Here is a 20550-nt window from a genome sequence, read left to right on the forward strand (position 1 = left end):
GCCATGCTTCCTATCAGCATTATTCAACATCTTATCTAAGACATTTAATAAGTCACTTCCCTGCCACACTTCTCATTCACTAGGCTCAAGTCTCTCCTTGTCATGCTTTCTTTAGTCAGTTAGCAGAAACATGAATTCAACTATGCAATTACACTATTTTGTTATAATACCCAAGTCAGACAAAACAAACCATTTCCATTTTGAAAAATTAAGTTTTTATTGTGACTGTTAAATAATTTACCTAAAAAAGTGCATCTTCAAAGCAAGATAATGAAAGAACAATTAAAAATCAAACTCATATTCTGAAGTTAATCACACGTTAGGTGATATGCAGATTTTTATCCATATGCATACCTAAACCTTTCACAACTACCAAGAAAATTACAAAGTGGTGACCATAGCTTTTTTTTTTTTTTTTTAAACTGCTACAGGAAGTTCTTAATTTAATCTCAATTTAAAACAAGTTTTTAAGTAGTTATTTTGAAATTATTGACTGAACAACCAAGTACTCTGCAAGGTCAACTGAACACTTACCTCTGGTAGACCTGGCATAATTTATTCTTGTAGAGAGTTCTACTTACTGGTCCCATTAATGAGAATATAAGTAAGATTACAAAAAATTTCTAAGTAGCTCTTCCAGCTCTTTACTCTTCTCCTATAAAACTGTGATACGAGAGAACAGTCCAATTTAATTGCAGATTAAAAATTTTATTTTTTTTTTCGTTAGATTCAGAGTAAAGCTCAAAGTGCTCACTAGTAAAGCTGCAAAGCAACTTGGGTACCAAGCCTGAAGCTGCTGGATATTCACCATCTTCAACAATCTTAAAAACAATGCTATCCCAAAGGTAACTGGTCAACTATATTGTACAGTAACACTCCATCCAAAATTAGTCACATTAACTTTAATATTTCAAAGTGAGATTAAAATTCAAGAGAAAATTTCCATTTTTTTTTCCATTTACAACTCTTTCTCCATTTCTCTTCTCTCTAGGACAAGAATTTCTACAGTTTCCTTCTGAAAGGCACCCTAAACAGCATTATATGAAGAGCAGTAAGATATACTGAGTACTAATATCTGAGTTGCAAAAAACTGGAGAAACCATCACATTCTCCAGAATTGCAGGTTAAAGTTTCATGGCTTTTTTGCCTCTGTAAAATCCACAAGTTTAGCTCTCTGCTCTGCCTGGATGACTAAACTTCATGTGAATGACCAAAGTTAGGACTCTAGGACAGCTTCTTCAGCTCTTCAGAAAAGGACAAGAGTTATGCTTGCTTGAAAATTTTATTGACACAACGTTTTGGTCCCAACACACAAAACAGCACTTGAGCCACAAAAGAAAGTGTCCAAACAAAGTAGACAGCTAAGAAAAGATTTTTCTCCTTCCCACCCCAAGAAAAGATAGTGCATAAATTGAGGGAGGGCTTCAGTGACATTTTTTTTAAACAGACATGAATCTGAAGTAGTACATTTAATTGTTAAATTAAAGAATTTCATGGTTGCAATGCTTTTAAATCTGTAAGTCACATCATTCATTTAACCCTTCAGATAAAAAAATATATTGCAATTCAATTGGCTATTTTGTTACACTATGAACACAACTTCTCAAAAGTTTTATTCTATTACTTTCAAACAGCGACTTAATCAGAATCACACATGAAACCAGAAAAGATATGCTGACCTCCAGAAATGGTATAACCTCCACACTTTTACAAATACCATTTTTCCTCTGTAGTCTCAAACATCTGGTTTTCTTTAGTCCTCTGGATGACTTGTAACTGCATCTCATGAAAATATAGTCTCAGCTTGGTCTTTTTTCCCAATGCATGCTCTTTTGAAACAAAGATCTAAGTGATCAATGTTAACCATATCATATTAAGTAAGGTGAAAACAGATGTTCTTACATTAACTCATTAAAAGCATTCTAAGAAAGCTTACATCTATACTTCAATTTCTATAGCAGTATGTCTGTAGATGTTTACTAAGGACTCAAATACTGTGCCATAATGCCCAGAAAAACTTCCAAGTGTTTCTCTGCACTCATAATGGCTATAAGTTTATTACCGGTAATACTTAGCTAAATTTAAAAGATTTTATAACAAAAGTCTGACTAGTAAAATTCTGTCTATAGCCATTATTCAATGGTATCTCCTGTTGTTGGCTAAGAAATTGGAGCCTACTTCCTCTCACTTGCATATTACAACAGAATCACTCTAAAACATCCCTGTTGGCCAGTGGAAAACCTCTAGTATAGGTTCTTTCACTACTACAAGCAGTTTATTTGCTGCCTGGCAAATACAACCCATTGTAAATGCCACGGTTACCCAAAATGGGTATAAAGTCTCATTCACTGGACGTTTCTGCTAACTAGAGTTAAGGTCCTCCACTAACTTCACCTCTCTTCCAAGACTGGCCCTTTCAAAAGGCAACACAGGATACCACAAATTGAAAGAAAAGAGCTTCCAACACTAGAAGTAAACTTTAGAATAAAAACAGACACAGTTAAAAGACAGCACATCAAAGAATAAGCTTCCCATTTACTGAACATGCTTAAAAAATACAAAACAAGGTTAAGCAGAACAACCTTAGCATTTCCACATGCAGCTAGAGTTTTCCTTACAAGTGGAAATAGCATCAATACCTTCCATCGCAACACATTTTTATAAGACCTGCTCCATTATCCATAATTTATGCATTAAATGCATATTTTAGAAATATTGGAATCTTTCTAACTTCATTTCTAGACACAATAAAAACGTGTGTCTGTATCTTAAACTCATGACGCCAAGACAGTCTTTTCCTTAACCAAATCCATGCCAGACTGGAACTAAACATAAAAGGGAAGCTTAAAACATTAATGTCCTAGAAAGCTCCTAAATGGAACTGAAAGCTACAGAAAACATTTAAAACAAATTTTGCAAAAAAACCCACATAATCTTCTACAGACATCTTTACACAAAAGAATTGACTATGCAGTTACAAGTCATCTGAAGGAGCAAAAAACAAGTTTCTTCTCTGGAATACAATCAACTGCCTCACTCTTGTCATTTCAGTTCAGCAAGTTAAAATTTCTCAACAGGCTTTTTGAAAGACAGATCATGCATTTTATTTATACTGTCTGAAACAATACCAGTAAGCAACAGCCTATAGAATATAATATGCTACATGTATGATTAAACCACCAACAAGGCTTAAGGAAAATAAAATTTGTCCCATTTTAGTTGAATTTATATTTTGCTTTTACTGAACACACATTTATTTATGAAAAAATGTAAAATCTAAGAATAATTTAATGAATGCTGGATTTTTTTTTTTTCAAAATAATAGAAAAAGTTCTGCTTTGCTGACAGCTGTGTTCAGTGTAAAAGGAACAAAATCTTCACAGAATACATCTAAATACAAATTAATTCTTCTAGGCCTTTCATTAAAATATGTAGGGGTTAGCAAATAGCTTTCTGTGCAGTGTCCAAAGGTATTTGTCTTTCACACTAGAAGAAAGAGTTAAAGCTTGGTTACAGGTGCAAGTGAAAAATTTGCTGCCAATTTCACCTTGTTTTTGTGTTGCTTTTTGGCTGGGCTGTCCATTACTTCCTTGGTTAGCTGGGTTTCAGAGGACTGACAGGGAGGCACTGAAGTACTCTCTGTGGCATTTGATACCACAGAATCAGAGGACAATTTTTCTTGAGCTGTAGTAACAATTCGTTGTTTTTCTTCTTCTGTTAAAATCATCATCTCTAAAATAAGTAAGACAACTCAGTTTATAGATGTTCTGTTCTTGGGCCAAAAAAAAACCAAAATCAAAACAAACAAACAAAAAAAAAACCCACATTTTCTCTGGCAACATGCAATAAAACATTTAAGAATGTCAGTCTGATCTGAAACTGTAATGTGCCTGATATTTACCTCTGCAGCTGATCTTTGCTTTTGGCTCTACAGTCCTTACCATGTACTATCTAGTAGGTTTAATTCAATTCTCAAGCATTAAGCCTCTCAGTGCTGAACAAAGTACTACAAAATTTCTGAGGTGAAAAAGTTACCACAGGCAAGACGCAGGTTTAGTAGTAGATGAGGTTATACCTCAAGTTCACCACAGAGAATCACTGCAGGATAATTACTGTCAGTACTCAAGACCTTCTGGTAGAGCCTGCATTGCCAACACACTCCACTGTACTACAAAATTACTTTTTCAAAACATAATTTTATAAATCAACCACTTGTTTGATGCTCTTTTCTAGATCATGAGTTATCATCCACAACTAGTACTATGTAGGCAAGCAAACCCTTACCAGAGAGAGGTGCAGGTCGTTCCTCAAACTGAATGAGATCAGCAGACTCAAGAACCACTGGATCAGGTCTCAGTTGCGGGGATGGTAGGCAGGAAGGAACTGGCTCACACAAGAGGTCAACAGGAGATGTATTTGTGAGGCAAAGAAGTTCTTGCTCAGTTTGGCTAGAAACTACAAAAATAAGGAAATATCTTTCAAAGTATCTGCAAGTATGAAGGTGTCACTATTTCAGACCTGGTAAGTGCCAAGTCTTCAGACGTGACTGAGGATTTAAGAACTATAGCAGAATTAAATTACTAACATTAAACTAATTTTAATCAATCTCAAATTCACATAAGAGCCATTTTGTCGAGACCAAGAACATCTAACCAAAATACAGCAAAAATAAAGCAAAACTATTCCAATCTATTGCTTGCCTGAATTAGTATACCCTCGTATTAAAATCTGATGTTTGCTAAACTTGAGCAACAGAGGAAGAGCTGAAGAAGCATATTCTACAGAAATAGAAAGTTACCAGACAACTTGTTCATATACGTACCAAGACCTTATCAGCTATTTATCTACCAATTAACACTTTTACTCATGTGTGAAAATTAAGCTGAAAGTTTCAAGATAAAGTGACTTGCCCTTACTAAGATGGAAAGCCCTAGACTGCCGAAATTATACCTCAAGTACTAGTTCATAAATTCTCTGACTTGGAGGCAACAAAACAATTGGAGACCACGGCATGATGTGTGCTACGAGGTCACAATTTTCCAGTTATTTCCATCTGAAAACAGGTTTATACTAGTTGTCATTATTATCAGCAAATTTATGAGCAACAAACAGGCTATTTAGCTGCATATCACAGACACAAATTATTAGTCTCATCAGGAGATGGAGGCAAATATTCCTAGCACAATACACTACTGACTATCATTCCTCATTAGCTTTTAGCTTTATGCATACAGACTTCAATTTCCCCTACAAAAATCAATGAGAAACAGCATTCTTATGGCTGTGTGTGTATATACATACATACATACGCACAGACAGCTGAAGAGAACAAATGCCCTTTCCAAGGGCCACATGCCTAACTATATACTCTGGAAAAGTTTAACAGCTTCCAAGCCATGAAGCGCATCTCCAGAAGCTCAGATTAACCAACTCACACAGTTTTCCCCCATGCTGCTTTGCTTACTGCTTATTTCCCCAAAGATCAAATAGATTTATTATACAAATCAATTCTGCATTACCATTGCTAGGTGTTCCTAGACTTAATTCCATTGATGAAGTGGATCCTGGAATCTCCATAATATGTCCATTATGGTCAGCAAGCTGATTTCCATGATCATCCACATGATCAGCAGGGGGAAAACTGGGTGAGCTAAAACGAGCTACAAAAAGGCAAGTTCATTTGGTTCATTTACCAAAGTCACCTCAAAAAGGAAAGAAAAAAACCCAAAAAACACCACACCCACTAACAGAACACAACACTTTAAGATACTACATTAAAATTGAACTAGCTTACTTTTCATGTCGTTCTTTAGTACCACAATTCTCTTATGACCATGTCCTTTAATCCAGACCACCTACGGGGGGAACATAATTAAATAACAGCACATTAGCCTCAAAGCCTAAAGCAGCTTACTCACTACCTTTCATTCAGCCTAGCACTGACACTCTAGAAGTAAACCAAATCATATTGCTAACTGGTATTATATTACCAATTAAAAGTTTTGTCTTAAAGAATTGATGCCTAACAAAGCATAGGTCTAGCGAGTCTACTAGCTTCATACGTTTAAATACAAAATTTCAGAATTCCATTTTCTTACACTTGAGAAAGACCAGTTTACTTGAAAAAAGCTTATAACCATAAATTAGATCACAGAACTAGAGTGTTTAATGCATTCGGATGACAAGATGCCACAGCAAAGCTCTGCTACATGGTGCTTCTACCAATTGGGAGCTCAGCTCCTCACTCCAGGAACCAAGCTACCCTGAACAAAGCAAAACTTCAATATTGTACAGTTCTTAGAAAATACTTCAGCTGATAAAAATGCCAAGGCTGTTCATGCCCTCACAAGGCATACTTCTTAAGCAAGATCTGACCAAAATATGAAGGAGAACATATTACTTTATTCTTATTACTATGCAGTCTAGACTCTTCAGAGGCATCTACTGAAATACAACTGGTATAATCCCTCTTTAGAGGGGGTAATTATTCTGGTAATTCATACTGTCAGAAGCTTCAGTAATGTAACTATTTTTAATCCATGCAGAAATCTCAGCATAATTTTTCAGTAACAGAATTCTTCACACCTGTGGAATTGCTCCCAAGAGTTCTTCTAAATTATTGCACCCATATGCTTTAGGCTGTAGCACTTCTCCTGTGTATTTGCTATATGCTACTGGGAACTCATGAAGAAAAATCTGCTGATAATGGTATGTGTGAAGCAAGGACCTTACATTCTTTGCAAACATATACAAATTTGTAAGCTTCACATATTCTTCTGCTGCACTATTGGTAAAAACCTGTATTAAAAGAAAAGATAGATAGAATGAATGAGAGTGTATCCTCTAGTCAATGTCTTTTCAAGATATGACACACATCAGGAAGAAAAACCTTGAGATACACATGCCTTAAGAGGAAAAGAAACAAACCAAAAAAAATACACCCCCCCACAAAGAAAAAAAAAAAAAAAAAGTGTTATACCTCAACCAAGTAAGGTAGACTTTTCAGGAGTTCAGTTAAGGTCATAAATCCATATTCACATGGATTAAGAGAAGTACTGTGGATTGTCTCATAATGCCTTTTAAGCTGGTCAACAGAGAGAAAGGATGTTCCATCCCAAGACATCAACAAAACTAATAATTGGGCAGTCAGAGTCCGCAGAGATTTTCTATTTATCAGCTGAATCTGTTTGCCAGACTCTGTGTCAACAACCTGAAAAAAATGAGTTTGGAATGGAGTTAGAGACAGAAAAGGGATTAATCTATGAATAAGCTTGTGTAGCTGGGACTGGTTTGAGCATAATTTAAAGATAAGCAGCATCCGAAACTACTTAGCCCAAAGCACACAGGATAGAGCAGCTTATTACACAGAAAAATTGACTTTAAATATGTATTAAAAAACCCCACACAACTGTGTGGCAAATTTTGTCCATATGGTAGACATGATTTTACTTTATGTTCCAAGACAGCTGATTTAATTGAATTCCAGCTTGAAATTGCTAAAGTAACAGAGTAGGAACAACTAGAATAGTATGACCATGTCTATGTAAAAGTAACCAATCTTTTCCAATGAAATATAAAATCACCTATAAACTTAAGTTCAAAGTCAAAGCCTCAAATCACAGAACAAATAACCAATGTGAAGGATTAAGATATTGAGAACTACTATAGTTATCATGACATGCGTAATATAGTCGTGATAACCATATGGGAAATTACCGTTTTTGTTATTAAAAAGCGCACTACAATACGTTTTAAGTGCAATTTGCCAAACTAGCATGAGTTTTCTGAAAAAAGTTGAAAAGTTACAGAACATCACAGAAGAATACAAGGTACATGTAAAAATCCCCTTTGAAAAATGTGCTTTTTCAAGTTAATGTAATATTTTTTTCTAAAATACAGTATCAAGCACACTTAGACCAGTACTTTGAGACAAAGTACTGACATTCCTTAACACAACACTGCATATTTTCTAAAGCAAAAAACTACAACGGTAAAGGATTACCTTTACAACATGGCAAAGTTTTTGCATTAAAGCTGGAACTGAGCTAACATCATAGTCATGAAGACGCAGTGTGTATCCAAACGTTTTACTGTATTCTGTAAGTAAATCGGTCATCATAAGGCAGTTGTCCTTCTGAGACCGCAGCAGTTTAACAAACTGGGCAGCTACTGCTTTGACTTGTTCCACCTCTGTGAGTGTGAGAATTTTCTCTTCCCCACATTCCAATACCTACAAAACCAAAATCACACTTTGTTAAAAACCTAATTAGAGTGAAAAATGTGATCTACAACCAGAATTCAGTACTCTCGGGCAACCATTAGTTTACCTACCTCACAAGAGGTCTACAAAGCAAGTAAAAAGTGTACTTCTGAACAAAGGCATGAAGTAAGCAAACAAAATACTTACTACCTTTTTCTTCTCAAGTAAATTTAACACAACTGAACTGAAGCTTAGGTCGACTTCTATAAACTGAATCTTATAAATTCAATTTGGATAATTTGAACTTGTTAACAATCAACTTAGTCTGCATATGATTAAAAACTTTGGACATTTTTACTAAAACAGCTGTATCAAAGTCTTTCTGAAATACATCTGGCTAACGTTACATGTAGGTGCACAGTTTACAATTCACTGAAAATTATAAGAAATAACTCCTGTTTAAACAAATGGTTGTGCAGATCTTATCAGAAAAAATGCTAAAGTCAACAGCTGTGTTTAAGAACTTACTTGTAAGACATCTGGTATGGCTTCAAAGAGTTCAAGTAGTTTTGTAAAACCATAATAAGCAAGTTTGCACTGACGACCAAAGTGGTGGTGGTAAGAGGGAATAAACTTATTAAAGGGCATTCGAAAATGGGGTTGGTGCCGCAGTAAGTCAACTACCTCTTTGGAAAACTGTTTTGTTCTTTCAATTTCTTCTTGCGTACGTTCTAAGATTAAAAAACAAAAAGCCATTAGAGCTAAGCACCAACACATCTATTTTAAAACACAGCAGGAAATATAAAAAAAGAATATAGTGATTGACTTGCAGCTTTTTTGCATCAAGTTTTCTTCTACCACTGGGGAAAGAGCTGTACTAAGCTTACCTGTATACAGTCTAAGATGTCAAACAGCATTTTAGAAGGCTTTTAAATAACTAAACACTTTGATATTTGGGTTGTACAGAAACAACCCGACCTCTTCAACAATTCCACAAAAAAAACCCTTTACTACACTCAGAAGTATTAGTATTATTTCATGTGTTTTGCCACCTGCTTGTAAATTCCTTTATAGAAGTGTTGACATTTTGTATGTGCTAGAATTTCGTAACACCCTTAGTTATGATGTTCTGATAGCATATGCTCACAGTGGTGAAGAACACTCATTGTCAAGGAAAATAAATAATCAAATCACTTATTTGCTTCAGTTAGTTTTAAAATATTCAAAGAACAATTTATTTGGCAACAGTGAAATAAGTACACAGACATACCTCTTTTGGGAATACAAATTACCATTTCGTTATCTTGCTGTGACAAACAGATTGTTGTATCTGGAATTTCAGATATTATATCAGCCAATTCACACACTCCATATTCAGTAACATCCCAATCCTTAGAGAAACACCTAGAAGTTTTAGAAAATTGTAAAACAAAAGTTTTAATGCATTCTATCTAAGCCAAAAATGAGAAAGTTATTAATTTATACAGAAGAATGTTATTAACATAAACCTCAAATTCCAATCAAAACAAGCACTATTTTTGTATTGCATGTAATACCAGCATATGAGACACAAAAGAACAGAAGTATTCTTAAACTAAGACATTTACCCAGGCTAATCAGAGAATAAGAGTTACACTGATTGTTCATACACCACTAGAAGAAAGAAAAAGCTATATATGCCAACCACTGGATGCCTCAAACTACTAGTGGTAAGGGACAACATAAAACCTGAGCTTAGAAAAAAAAAGTGATATAATAAGACTTAATTATAATACACATCTCCTTAATCCTATATGGCCACAGTTTTTGCAGTCTATATTTGCTTAATAGTTAAAGACAGATGATCTTAAACAAGATGAGACCTCAAGAGAAGGCAGAGACCATAACCTGGAAAGCATCAGATTAAGGTCCACAATATTAGGTAATATAGGAGATTTTATTCTCCTTAACCCTTTCCCTCGGAAGCATGACTAGTCCACATTCCCTCTACTAGAGAAATTGCTAGAGCTGACGACAATGGAGACGCACATTTAGTAGGTTAAGAAGCAGCCTATGTATTTTTGCCAATAGTGAAAATATAACTAAAAGTGTATTTAGTCAAGAAGGAGCTGTTGGCACACATAATCCAACAGCACATGCACTAAAGTACACCACATCCAGTTCTAAAGTGATATAGTTTTCACAAAGCATGTAGATTGCTACTTTTTATTTTCACGTTAAGGAAAATGTCAATCTTAGGTTCTTAAAAAAAAAAAAACTCTTCCTTTTACAATATAAAAAAAGTATGTTACAGTACTAGCAATAGCAAGGTTATTACCCCTACTACTTTTTGTATCATCATTAGATCAGATTAAAGTAGTAAAATTGCTTATTAGAAACTAACTAGCTGAGAAAATGTTTCCCTTTAATAAAAAGGGCCTAACATTGAAGTTCATCATTCTTACCCTTATTATAAGTATGCCACGACATTCTTAATAAAGCCAACCTTATAGGCATGGCTTCAGACAGAATCAGTGAAACAACACATTTCAAATTTGAAAAGTTTTAAATAGACTTATTTACTAAAGTAAAATAGTACATTCTGCCAGAAAGCTTAATTTAAAAATATTAAAAGCTTGAAATTCCACATCACAGTGAATAGGGAATATAATTACTATAGTTCTGTACTAAGATCTAAGGTGCTGATTCCTCTTTTAAAGTACAGTTGATGCACATGCCCTGCACATTCACATGTCATTACTGTTAACTTACCAGTGATAAGCCTGTAAGAATTCCCTCACAATAACTTGCTTACTGGCCTGGGATTTGAGAAGCTTCAGTAAGTCTTGAGTGAAGCGCTTCACTTGAGCCCTGTGTGTTAGGGTTAACAAGCGCTTGGAGCCCATACCAAGAATCTGAAAGAAGCATTCATTTTTAGCACCCACAGTGAATTCTTTTACAATATTGTTGGAAGTCAGTTCTAGTCTATACAAAAATTTTAAAAAGTATATAAATAATAAAAAAATAAAAAGCTAAAAATAAAAACATCATAGAGACAGTACTTGCAAATGCAGCCTTGAAGTCATATGTTTTCTATAATAAAGACCACGTGATCAAGGAATTAAGAAACGCTTCCTCCAAGAGTACTGTTGTGATTGTTGCACTTGTTCGCATTGGTTATTTTAAAATTTTACAGTCAAGTGGTATTCAAAGCAGTAAGCTAATGTGATCACAGTATTTACTTATTGGTAACAAAAGGCCATGACTTCCTATTTCATATAAAAATCCTTCTCAAATAATAAGCTACGCATAGCGGCCTAGCACACTAACATAATATTTGCCATGTTCCGTGATAAAGAGCACAACTGAAGCCTTTTACCCAAGCATGAGCAACAGACTAAAAGCCAACTACCACTTTAGTCCAGAGGCTCAGATTAAATACAACAGTTTGTTTACACATGAGTATTTTTCAGGAGGGTGGGAAGAACAAACGAGACAGAAGTAGCTTGTCCCGAAAGGCATGGAAACAACTATACTCCAAAGTCCAAATAACTATGTCTTTCAAGGCTGATGAAGTAATTGTGTAGCATTTACTGGACATAATGCCAACCACTGATGGACTCAGTTTGGATGATTCAGGATACAAGTAAAATGCCCTAAGATAAGAGGAACAATGTCATTTAACTCACTTGCAGTACATGAGGCACTGCTTCCAGCAGCTCCATTAACTTGGAATATCCGTAGTCAGAAACACGGCATTGTTTTGCAAAGTGATGGTGGTATGTTGGGATGAATTTACTGACAGGTATGATGCAAGATGGTTGGCTTTTAAGTAGATCAATCACTTCTCTACTGAACTGAATAAGCTGTGGATTGCCTACAGGGCTCTTAGAACGTAAAAGCCAAGGATCTTTAACAAAAGAAAAAAAAATGATATTATTGACATTCTACCGTTAATACTCTTCTACTAATCATCTCATGTTTACAGATCCTAAAGCAAGGCAGAAAAAAATGAACAATCAAGCTACAGTACCCTTTATAAAGTTTAATAATTAGATATTACTTTATGCAACTCTTAAGTATTTTGGAAAGAAATTAAAATCAAAAAAAGATTCTAAAAAAAATACTTACCTGTAGTCGGAGGTGGCGGTTTGTTATGGATCCATTTAATAACTTTAATGCCATTTTGGGCAGTGGCAATATTAACTCCAGGAACACAGGTAATAAGATGTTCTAAAGGAACACCACCCTTGCCTTCTGGCACCATTTCAAGATCATTGAACTCTGACATATAACAATCAGGAAAACTTCAGAAAAAAGGGGGGGGGGGGAAGGAAAGAAGAAAGCTTCCATTAAACAGTAAAACACAACTTTTTAGCAACTGTCTTAAATACCTTGAATTTGAGACACTTTCTGAGAAAGAGGTTTTAATAGCCTACTAACAGATTACAATTTTTAGAGATTTACATTTTAGAGATTAGTTTTTAATTTTTTGCTGAGCAAGAATTCTGAACGAATACTTCCACAATGCACTTATTTGCTATAAACTGACACTACTGTATATCAAGATGGGATTTTTAGACAAAAGGTAGCTTCAGACCATTATGACAGCTATTAAAAAAAATTTTAAATTTAACATATCAGCCTTTACACTAGAAATCTAAATGAAACTACTTTACCTTAGCAAAGGCACAGTACCCTCATGGGTCTGTAGAAGACTGTGAACTTGGGGGGCAAATGTCTTCAGAGACAAAATCACAAAAGGAATTCTGTAAGAATCTGGATCAAACTCATGCTCACTGTAATAACAAGAGGTTCAAGTTAATGTGCTCATCCTATACTCAGTTTGAGCAGAGCATGCATGTGCTCCCATATACACATCCATAGTAAGTGTTATACTCCATGTATCCAATATACCATTAGCAGGTGACAACACCACTGTGTACAAGCACAAGCATCTTCCCCCTGCTCTTCCTCACATAAAACGAGTACAGCTAGAGCAAACGTACAGAACACCAGCAACATTTGGAAGACCATATTTTTAATCAAAAGAAAAAAATGTAGCAGATGGGAAAAAAGAAAAAACCCAAATCCCAAACAATAGCACATGCCAGCCAATGAACAGGAAACACCTAACAACCACTCTAGTAGTACACCCTGGTTGCTGTCAAACAAAACTAAAAACGTAATGTGGTTTCTTGATATCTTTAACCCATTACGAATCACCAGTTACTAAAGATAGTTGGAGGATAAAGATCAGTTTCAGCTATAATTATATAGTAAAAGTCAAGCTAGTAAAAGTATCTAGAACACTCCTAAATATCCAAAAGACTGTAGTTTATCGTTCAGCTTCTGCTGAAAAGCATTCTTTCGTGGCAGACGTGCTAGAATTCGCAAATCTTATCTGAACAGACAGATCCACCAGAACTGCCCTGAAAATTCACTGTGCCATCTCGCTATTTGCTGCCTAATTTATTCTTGTAAACATAAATAATGACTGGAGATTGCTTTATGGACATCCTCCTCAACTTTAATATACCTATTTACATTAAATGCTGTTGTTAACAAAGTATTTTGTAAGATCTTATATATAGCTTACATAAAGTCTTTATTCAGGCAATGCTGCTTACAAACTGGCTCATGATATTCCAACTCTTCAAATATTATAGGACTGCAGTTTGCTGAAGAACCATCATGAGACTGTGAAGATCCCAAAGGACTCTGTCGGGCTTGGCTGCTGGGTAGAAGACACACCAGCCGCCCACTTCCTTGGTCACGAATTGCCACAGTATCCGTTAGCTTATACAAATCTGATACAATTAACTTATGCCCAAATCTAAAAGAAAAAGTTGAATTTAATACAAGTTATAAAATCCCAATTCAATCAAAGAACATTAATTGGCATTTTTTGATTAAAAAAAGAAATTATTCTATGAAAATTGTTAAGATACCTACAAAGCTATTTATCTTAAGGCAGAAAAATTAAGTAAAATACTGAAAGTATAACCTTTAAGGACTGCTGGTACTCTTATCTCTGGATAAACAGTATGCTGCAATACCTTATAGTGAAAACATAATACACAATTCTATTATTTTCTACAGTTTACAGTAAATGATCACACAAAAATTCCATTAGAAAAAGCTACTAGATAAGAAAAAAAATGCAACTGAAAACGTACTTTTTCTCATAGATTTCAGTGAACTTGAACACAGGCAGACAACAAGCAGGTGCATCCTGCAGAATGGAGATCGCTTCTGAGCTATAAATGGAATTTTTTAATATTAGCACAAAATTGTTTACATTCAAATTAACTAGGTAGTCTCTTGTCCAATTCAAGAGATATTTACATATACAGTTTATGAACTATAAATATGACAGAGAACTGCATTCCCTCCATCCCAGTGCTATGAAAACTGACACTTCGATCAGTGGAGTGCAAGTAGTAATGTTTCTGCTAACTCATTTAGGAAACTTGTCTGAAGGAATTACATTTTCACACGTGGCAGTAAAGTTTTGAGCATCTATAGAGAGTAACATTAAAGGTATACCATTAGAAATTATCAGAGTGGTCATTACAGTAAGAACTTAGAGCAGACAGTACTTAAATGAATGAACTAAAATTGTGAATTATATAATCACAGGAATTACATAACTGGAGAATAGCTACACTCCAAGCACCATTTTTACTGGAGTTTTTTTTTGTGACAAAAAATGAAGATTTTTTCCCCTAATTCTCTTTTAGCATGAGGAAGTGAAATGGACAAAATACTGTTATTCTCACAAGCATTTGCCCTCTGCTCCTATTGTCTTCCATATAGAAAACTGAGACTAAAAAACTCCAGTGTTTAAACAGTGTACATCATCCTCAAAAACAGATGATTTGTATGCACTTTCTTGGAAGGAAAAAGAAATCAAGATACCAAGAATAACCTTAACTCAGTTACACAAGGTAAATTTTGGTATGTATCAGTATTATGAATTAGATGTAAGCAATGCAAAAATGCTAAACTATACTAATCTACAGTTACTAAACCATAAACTGTCAATCTAGTAGGATTTTAGGCACTTTGATCAAGTGGTCACAGAGATTTCACTTTATTTTCCTGTTCTTCCTTTGCTCAGTTTAATTCACCTCTTGCTATTAAATATATGCTATAGCAATAAAAAAAAATGACAAAGTGCTCATTACCTAAGGAGGGAGAGAGACTTATTAGCAGCTCCAGTTGCTAATGAGACCTGTATCCTTTTGCTACCAATTTTATATCTGTGAAGAATGTTGACAGCACTGATTGCTTCTTGCAGACTTTCCATCTGAACTGTAGCCTTCAGCTGGTAATCTGTATGAGGACTGAGCTCTACACTTTTTACCTGCAAGGAAAGAACACAGCCTTATGCATTTATCTCAAAATATTAACCCAAGTCAAACTAACACAGGAGTATAACAGTCTTGCTTCGGCCAAGAGACAAATACAGTGCAAATAGGAACCGAGTATGAGGCACGGCCAACAGGACAATGCAAACAAGGACTAAACATAAAGAGCCTTGACCAAAGCAAGGCTACAGCATTCCTGTAATGCAAGCATCTTTCTGTGCAAAACTTGTCAGAAGAACACAACCTACAGCTCATTCTAAAATAGAAGCAACCTATATAGTTGCCTTTTATTACTTCGCACTCTCCATTCTTTTTAATGACTTTTAACACAGATCCGAAATAGCAGCTCAGTTTTTACTGTGGTTTTTAAGATGTTAGGAATTCAGTCAGGAAGTCTAAATCTCTTCCCTGCATGACCAATGAGCCACTTATGAATTTTATATTCAAAACTTCAGAGTACCAGATCTATGAAGACAGTGCAAGCGATGTTACAATCTTTTTAGGGGAAATATGCAATACTTCATTTTAACAAGGTTTAAAAGTAATGTTTGGATAGCTTTCCCTTCCTGCTCATTTAAAGCTAGACCACAAACATGCTCCTTAGTATGCAAACAAGGACTATCCAAAAGACAGATTTAATAAAGATATTTTAGCCTTTACCTTGCCATGTCTTGAGAAAATTTCTTGTAAAGTTTGCTGCAACTCTTTTCTGGATAATCTGTAATCTATATTGCTGATTTGAACATCTACACCATTTGCAAAAGGATCTGGACAGTCGGTACCACTGGTATGATTTATTACATTAAACGTGAGTGGAGATGATCTATTTGAGAGGTTTGGAGACATACTCCTGGTTAAAAAAAATATATATATAAACTAAAATAGTTATTACAGAACTCTGATATATATATATGTCAAAACAAGATATAGGCTAAACACATCAAGTCCACAGACAGAACATTTAAAGTATTCTCCTGGTGTGCGTATACACACACACACACACACGTACAAAACTTTCAAACAACATTTTATCACATAAGTAAAACATGAGAACAAGACAAGTCTTCCCCATAAGAGAAAAGGAAGTCATTCATAACACTGTTTCAAAGTGGCTCAATTTAATTAGTAGAAGACTGTCAAATTTATATATTGCTAACATATTGAAAAAGTCTAATTCGAATGATTTTAATACTTGGTAAGGAGCAGATATTTGTATTCTTAGAGGGAACTTCTCCAAGCTCACTAAATTCTCTTGGCCGGGGGCGGGGGGGGGGGGGGGGGGGAACAGAGATGGGGAGGGAAAAAAAATGCACTGAATTTGAGAAACAAGGGTCTATAAAACCTCTGAAGATTCTTATAAGCTTTATAAAGACAGTATGTAGAAAAAACAATTGACACAAAATAAGTTCCTGTTTAAAAGGCAATCACTTCATCTTATTTCATTCATATCCACCCTCAGCTAGCCATTATACAGCACTAGCTTGCTTTTCTCATCAGATGAATCATAGTATATTACAATAATGTTTTTAGTTTATGCCAATCCATTTGCAAATGTCAAGAAGCAATGTATATACTGTAAGTAGGCTAGCACTGGCCAGTCTCACTCCACCTCCCGAATATGACATAGATACTTACCGAGATGACCAGCAACTCTGAGACACGAGTAAAGGACTGAGTTGTCTTGAAGCTGTCAACTTACTGAAAGCAGAGGGATAGCTGACCTGAAATACAGTTTCATCTTTATCTTTTTTATCTACAGGGGAATTGGTAATACTCCTGGAAGCAGAGGTCTCTTTTCTATTTATAAATATATGTAAAAAAAAAAAGAAAACAAATTATTTTGCAGCATTAACATATTAAAGTAGCAGCCAACATTAAGGTCTTTATTTCTAAACATACTTCTGACTACTTTTGTAGGTTGATTCTCCTGTTCCAATTTTTTTGGTTGCCAGAGAGACAGGAACCACTGCATTAGAGTTACTCTGAGGCGAAGGAATTTGTTCTCTCAAGTGGTCTTGCTGGTTTTCAGTATTTCTACTGATAGTCTTTGATTCAAGGCGGCACAGCTCCTACATGAAAAGGAAGTCATTGCAAAAGAATGAGACATTTCCTGGCCAGTGGCTTTCTTTCAGTTACAAGCCTAGCTAACAGAAAACTTTTTAATTACATTTTCATTAGCATTTTAGAACCATGAATACTTGATTGCGCATGTGTGTGTCTGTGACAGAAATAAACAGTCAGGGTTGAAATGCATATCGTTGCTACGCCATGTAGAATTACCCTAGGTACCTCTGCAAGTAACAGATGCATATTCTTGACGCATATCCAATGCTGATAAAGTCAGAAGTGGCCTGATATACAAGACTCAGTAAATAGCAACGATATTTCCAAACTGAGAACTGAGCACAACCGCCCTTAAACTCACTACCTGCTTTCAAAAGGGATGAATATTGCTCTCACTCTGGAAAGTCACTACTGAAGTGGCACATTAAATAGGTTTTACAAGTTAAAAATAAAGTTGTAACACAAGTAACTCTTGAAAAATGAAGAAAAGCAGGAATACAAAGGAGAAAAATACCTGTAAACTTTTAACATTTGTAGGTTTGACAATAGATCCATGCATCTGTAACCCTCTCCCAGCAGGGCTTTTGGTACTGGAAGACTGATCATTTGATTCTTTGCTGAGGAGGCACAACTTTGTGTTCTTGTTAACTTTTTTGGGAGACTTCACCTTCTCAGCTCCAAAGCTTGAGGTTTTTGTTTCACTAATTTCTTTGTTTTTGGGAGTAAAAGATACTACAATCCTGTTGCCAAACACGTCTTCATTTTCCATTCGCTTCCGAGCCCGCTCAGCACTTTCTTGATTTAAAAAACGAAGAATTGCACTGCTTCCAGAAATACTCAGTACTTTTCCTCCACAGTTGTCTGACAAACGCCTGAGTCTGTTACTGACACTTTTACTATCTCTGTTTGTTGGCAGATTGTAAACATATAACAGTGTATGGCATGCCTGTTTAAAGAGAATGAAAGATTTCATTCATATCACAGTACTCAAGTAGTGTTCAAGAACAATATTTACTTGGATTTTGGTGACATGTTCCAAAATTAGTATCTTTTTTCCCAACATTCAATTCAGTTGGAAAAAATCCAACAGCAAGGTAGTCCTTAAACTACTCAAGAATTCTGTATACTCTAAAAAAAATGTGTGTGAACACATTGTTAAAGAGTTCTTTCAAAGAAAAGGCCTTGAGTGCTATGCAAAAACAAAAGAGCAGATCTAGAGAGGATCAGGGAAAAAAAATCCAGTGGACAGTCAAACTACTCAGAAACAGATTATTTTTAACATTAGGAAAGCACTGCAAAATCGCCTTTGTACACTGATAGGTTCTCACTCTTCTATTTCTCTGTGAAAGAAAAGCATGTAAGTTATATTATCTGATAAAATACTAAGTGATAAGAATGTGACCTTACTACCTACTCTTAATTATTTTGTTCTTTTATTATTTTATTCATTCGATCTTAAGATAGAAAGTACAAATTGACTCAGTAATCTCTGAAAGACACACTAGTCAAGTTTGTGGACGACATTACGCCTCAGCCTCAAGAGGCATGGCTACTATACTAGAAAAGCATAATTGTAGCCTCCTTTCCACCTAAATTAGAAAAAAGGGGGGTAAGGGGGGGTCTGACACATTGACATGTTTGTTGCACAAGAAATAAAAATCTTACTGGCATTTTCAGTGGTAACCTTGGTGGCAAGTCTGAAATAAATTCTTCAAAACAGATAAGCTCGTGAGCATGATGTAAGAGTGCTTCTGAAGCTTGGTTTTTATGTACCAAAATTATCCGAAAACCATGTCGATGTCTCAAGTCACTGAGTTCCAATGCAAAGTTTACATCCGCTGGGGGGAAGGGAAAAAAATAAATATACAAGAAAACATATGCAAAAAGAATTTCTTTTTTTTTTTTTTTGAGAAACCAGATTAAACAAGCAAAACTCCAGACCTCTTTTGACAGGCTCTATTTATCACTTAAAAGTTTCCATGAGTGAGCACTAACAGTCACAAGCTTTCTCAACAGCTATAGCTTAAGTCAGCAGTTATTAGCATTCAATCTCATATGCAAGGGCTTCCTTTTTAATACCAACTTCCAGCAAAATATTGGAAAGGCATTAGACTGGTATTTTATATATTTGTAACAAACATTTATTTAGTTTAAAACAGATTATAACCTTAGGGAGAAGCCCAAGACAATACACACCACTTAAATAGTTCAGTGGCTTGCATTTTTAACTGTATAGTATGCTATTAAAAAAAAAAAAAAAAAAAAAAAAGGAAGTGTTCCTCAAAGCATACCGGAAGGTTGCCATAAGGAAGACTGAATGAGTTTTACTTCACTAGGTTCCTGCTGAAGCTTTCTAACATTAGACAGGTTCTATACGCATACCTAATATCACTCAGCAGGACACATCAATGTTAACTGTCATCAATGTCAAGTTCCAATGTCAATTTAACAAAATAGGTCTGTCAACTTATAGTCTCTACTGTATCCTTGCTAATACTGAAATCATTAACAATGGAGATTAGCTTTGCAGAGGAGGACCTGGGGGTCCTAATGAATAAGCTGAACATGGGCCAGCAATATGTCCGCATGGCAAAGGTGGCCAACAATATCTTGGGCTGCATTAGAAAAAGAATTGCCAGCAGGTTGAGGGAGGTGATCCCTTCTCTTTACTCAGCACAGGTGAGGTCACATCTGGAGTGCTGTGTCCAGTGCTGGCAATCCCCAGCACCCAAAAAAAAAAAAAAAAAAAAAAAAAACCAAAAACAAAAACAAAACAAAAAAAACACACAATAGACATACTGGAGTGAATCCCATGAAGGGCATGAAGATTAACAAGGGCTTGTAGCATCTGATATACCAGAAAAGGTTGAGAGTGCTGCAATTGTTTAGCCTGGGAAGGTTCAGAGTAGAACCTTATCAATGTGTACAAATATC

The 20550-nt window shown here is 35.3% G+C and overlaps 1 protein-coding gene across 7 annotated transcripts in view; it reads right to left on the reverse strand.

The window, feature by feature from the left end:
* Positions 1 to 1263: 1263 nt before the first annotated feature.
* MARF1 (meiosis regulator and mRNA stability factor 1) overlaps positions 1264 to 20550 on the reverse strand; it is a 31419-nt gene continuing 12132 nt past the window's right edge. For 6 of the 7 annotated variants that reach the window (XM_062588823.1, XM_062588828.1, XM_062588821.1 and 3 more), the window contains 21 exons: positions 19282 to 19454; positions 18131 to 18562; positions 17452 to 17621; positions 17188 to 17349; positions 16213 to 16402; positions 15370 to 15548; positions 14359 to 14439; positions 13779 to 14015; positions 12859 to 12978; positions 12311 to 12486; positions 11869 to 12089; positions 10952 to 11094; positions 9471 to 9604; positions 8729 to 8931; positions 8003 to 8230; positions 6980 to 7210; positions 6586 to 6798; positions 5795 to 5855; positions 5520 to 5660; positions 4285 to 4455; positions 1264 to 3732 (listed from right to left, as the gene is read on the reverse strand). In XM_062588823.1, coding sequence (XP_062444807.1) covers positions 3500 to 3732; positions 4285 to 4455; positions 5520 to 5660; positions 5795 to 5855; positions 6586 to 6798; positions 6980 to 7210; positions 8003 to 8230; positions 8729 to 8931; positions 9471 to 9604; positions 10952 to 11094; positions 11869 to 12089; positions 12311 to 12486; positions 12859 to 12978; positions 13779 to 14015; positions 14359 to 14439; positions 15370 to 15548; positions 16213 to 16402; positions 17188 to 17349; positions 17452 to 17621; positions 18131 to 18562; positions 19282 to 19454 — 3899 coding nt within the window. In that variant the 3' untranslated portion in view covers positions 1264 to 3499. The remainder of the gene's footprint in view (positions 3733 to 4284; positions 4456 to 5519; positions 5661 to 5794; positions 5856 to 6585; positions 6799 to 6979; positions 7211 to 8002; positions 8231 to 8728; positions 8932 to 9470; positions 9605 to 10951; positions 11095 to 11868; positions 12090 to 12310; positions 12487 to 12858; positions 12979 to 13778; positions 14016 to 14358; positions 14440 to 15369; positions 15549 to 16212; positions 16403 to 17187; positions 17350 to 17451; positions 17622 to 18130; positions 18563 to 19281; positions 19455 to 20550) is intronic. The other variant, XM_062588824.1, reaches the window with a different exon arrangement.

The sequence above is a fragment of the Rhea pennata genome, chromosome 15, assembly GCF_028389875.1.
Source record: "Rhea pennata isolate bPtePen1 chromosome 15, bPtePen1.pri, whole genome shotgun sequence".
In the NCBI taxonomy this organism is placed as follows: Eukaryota; Metazoa; Chordata; class Aves; order Rheiformes; family Rheidae; genus Rhea; species Rhea pennata.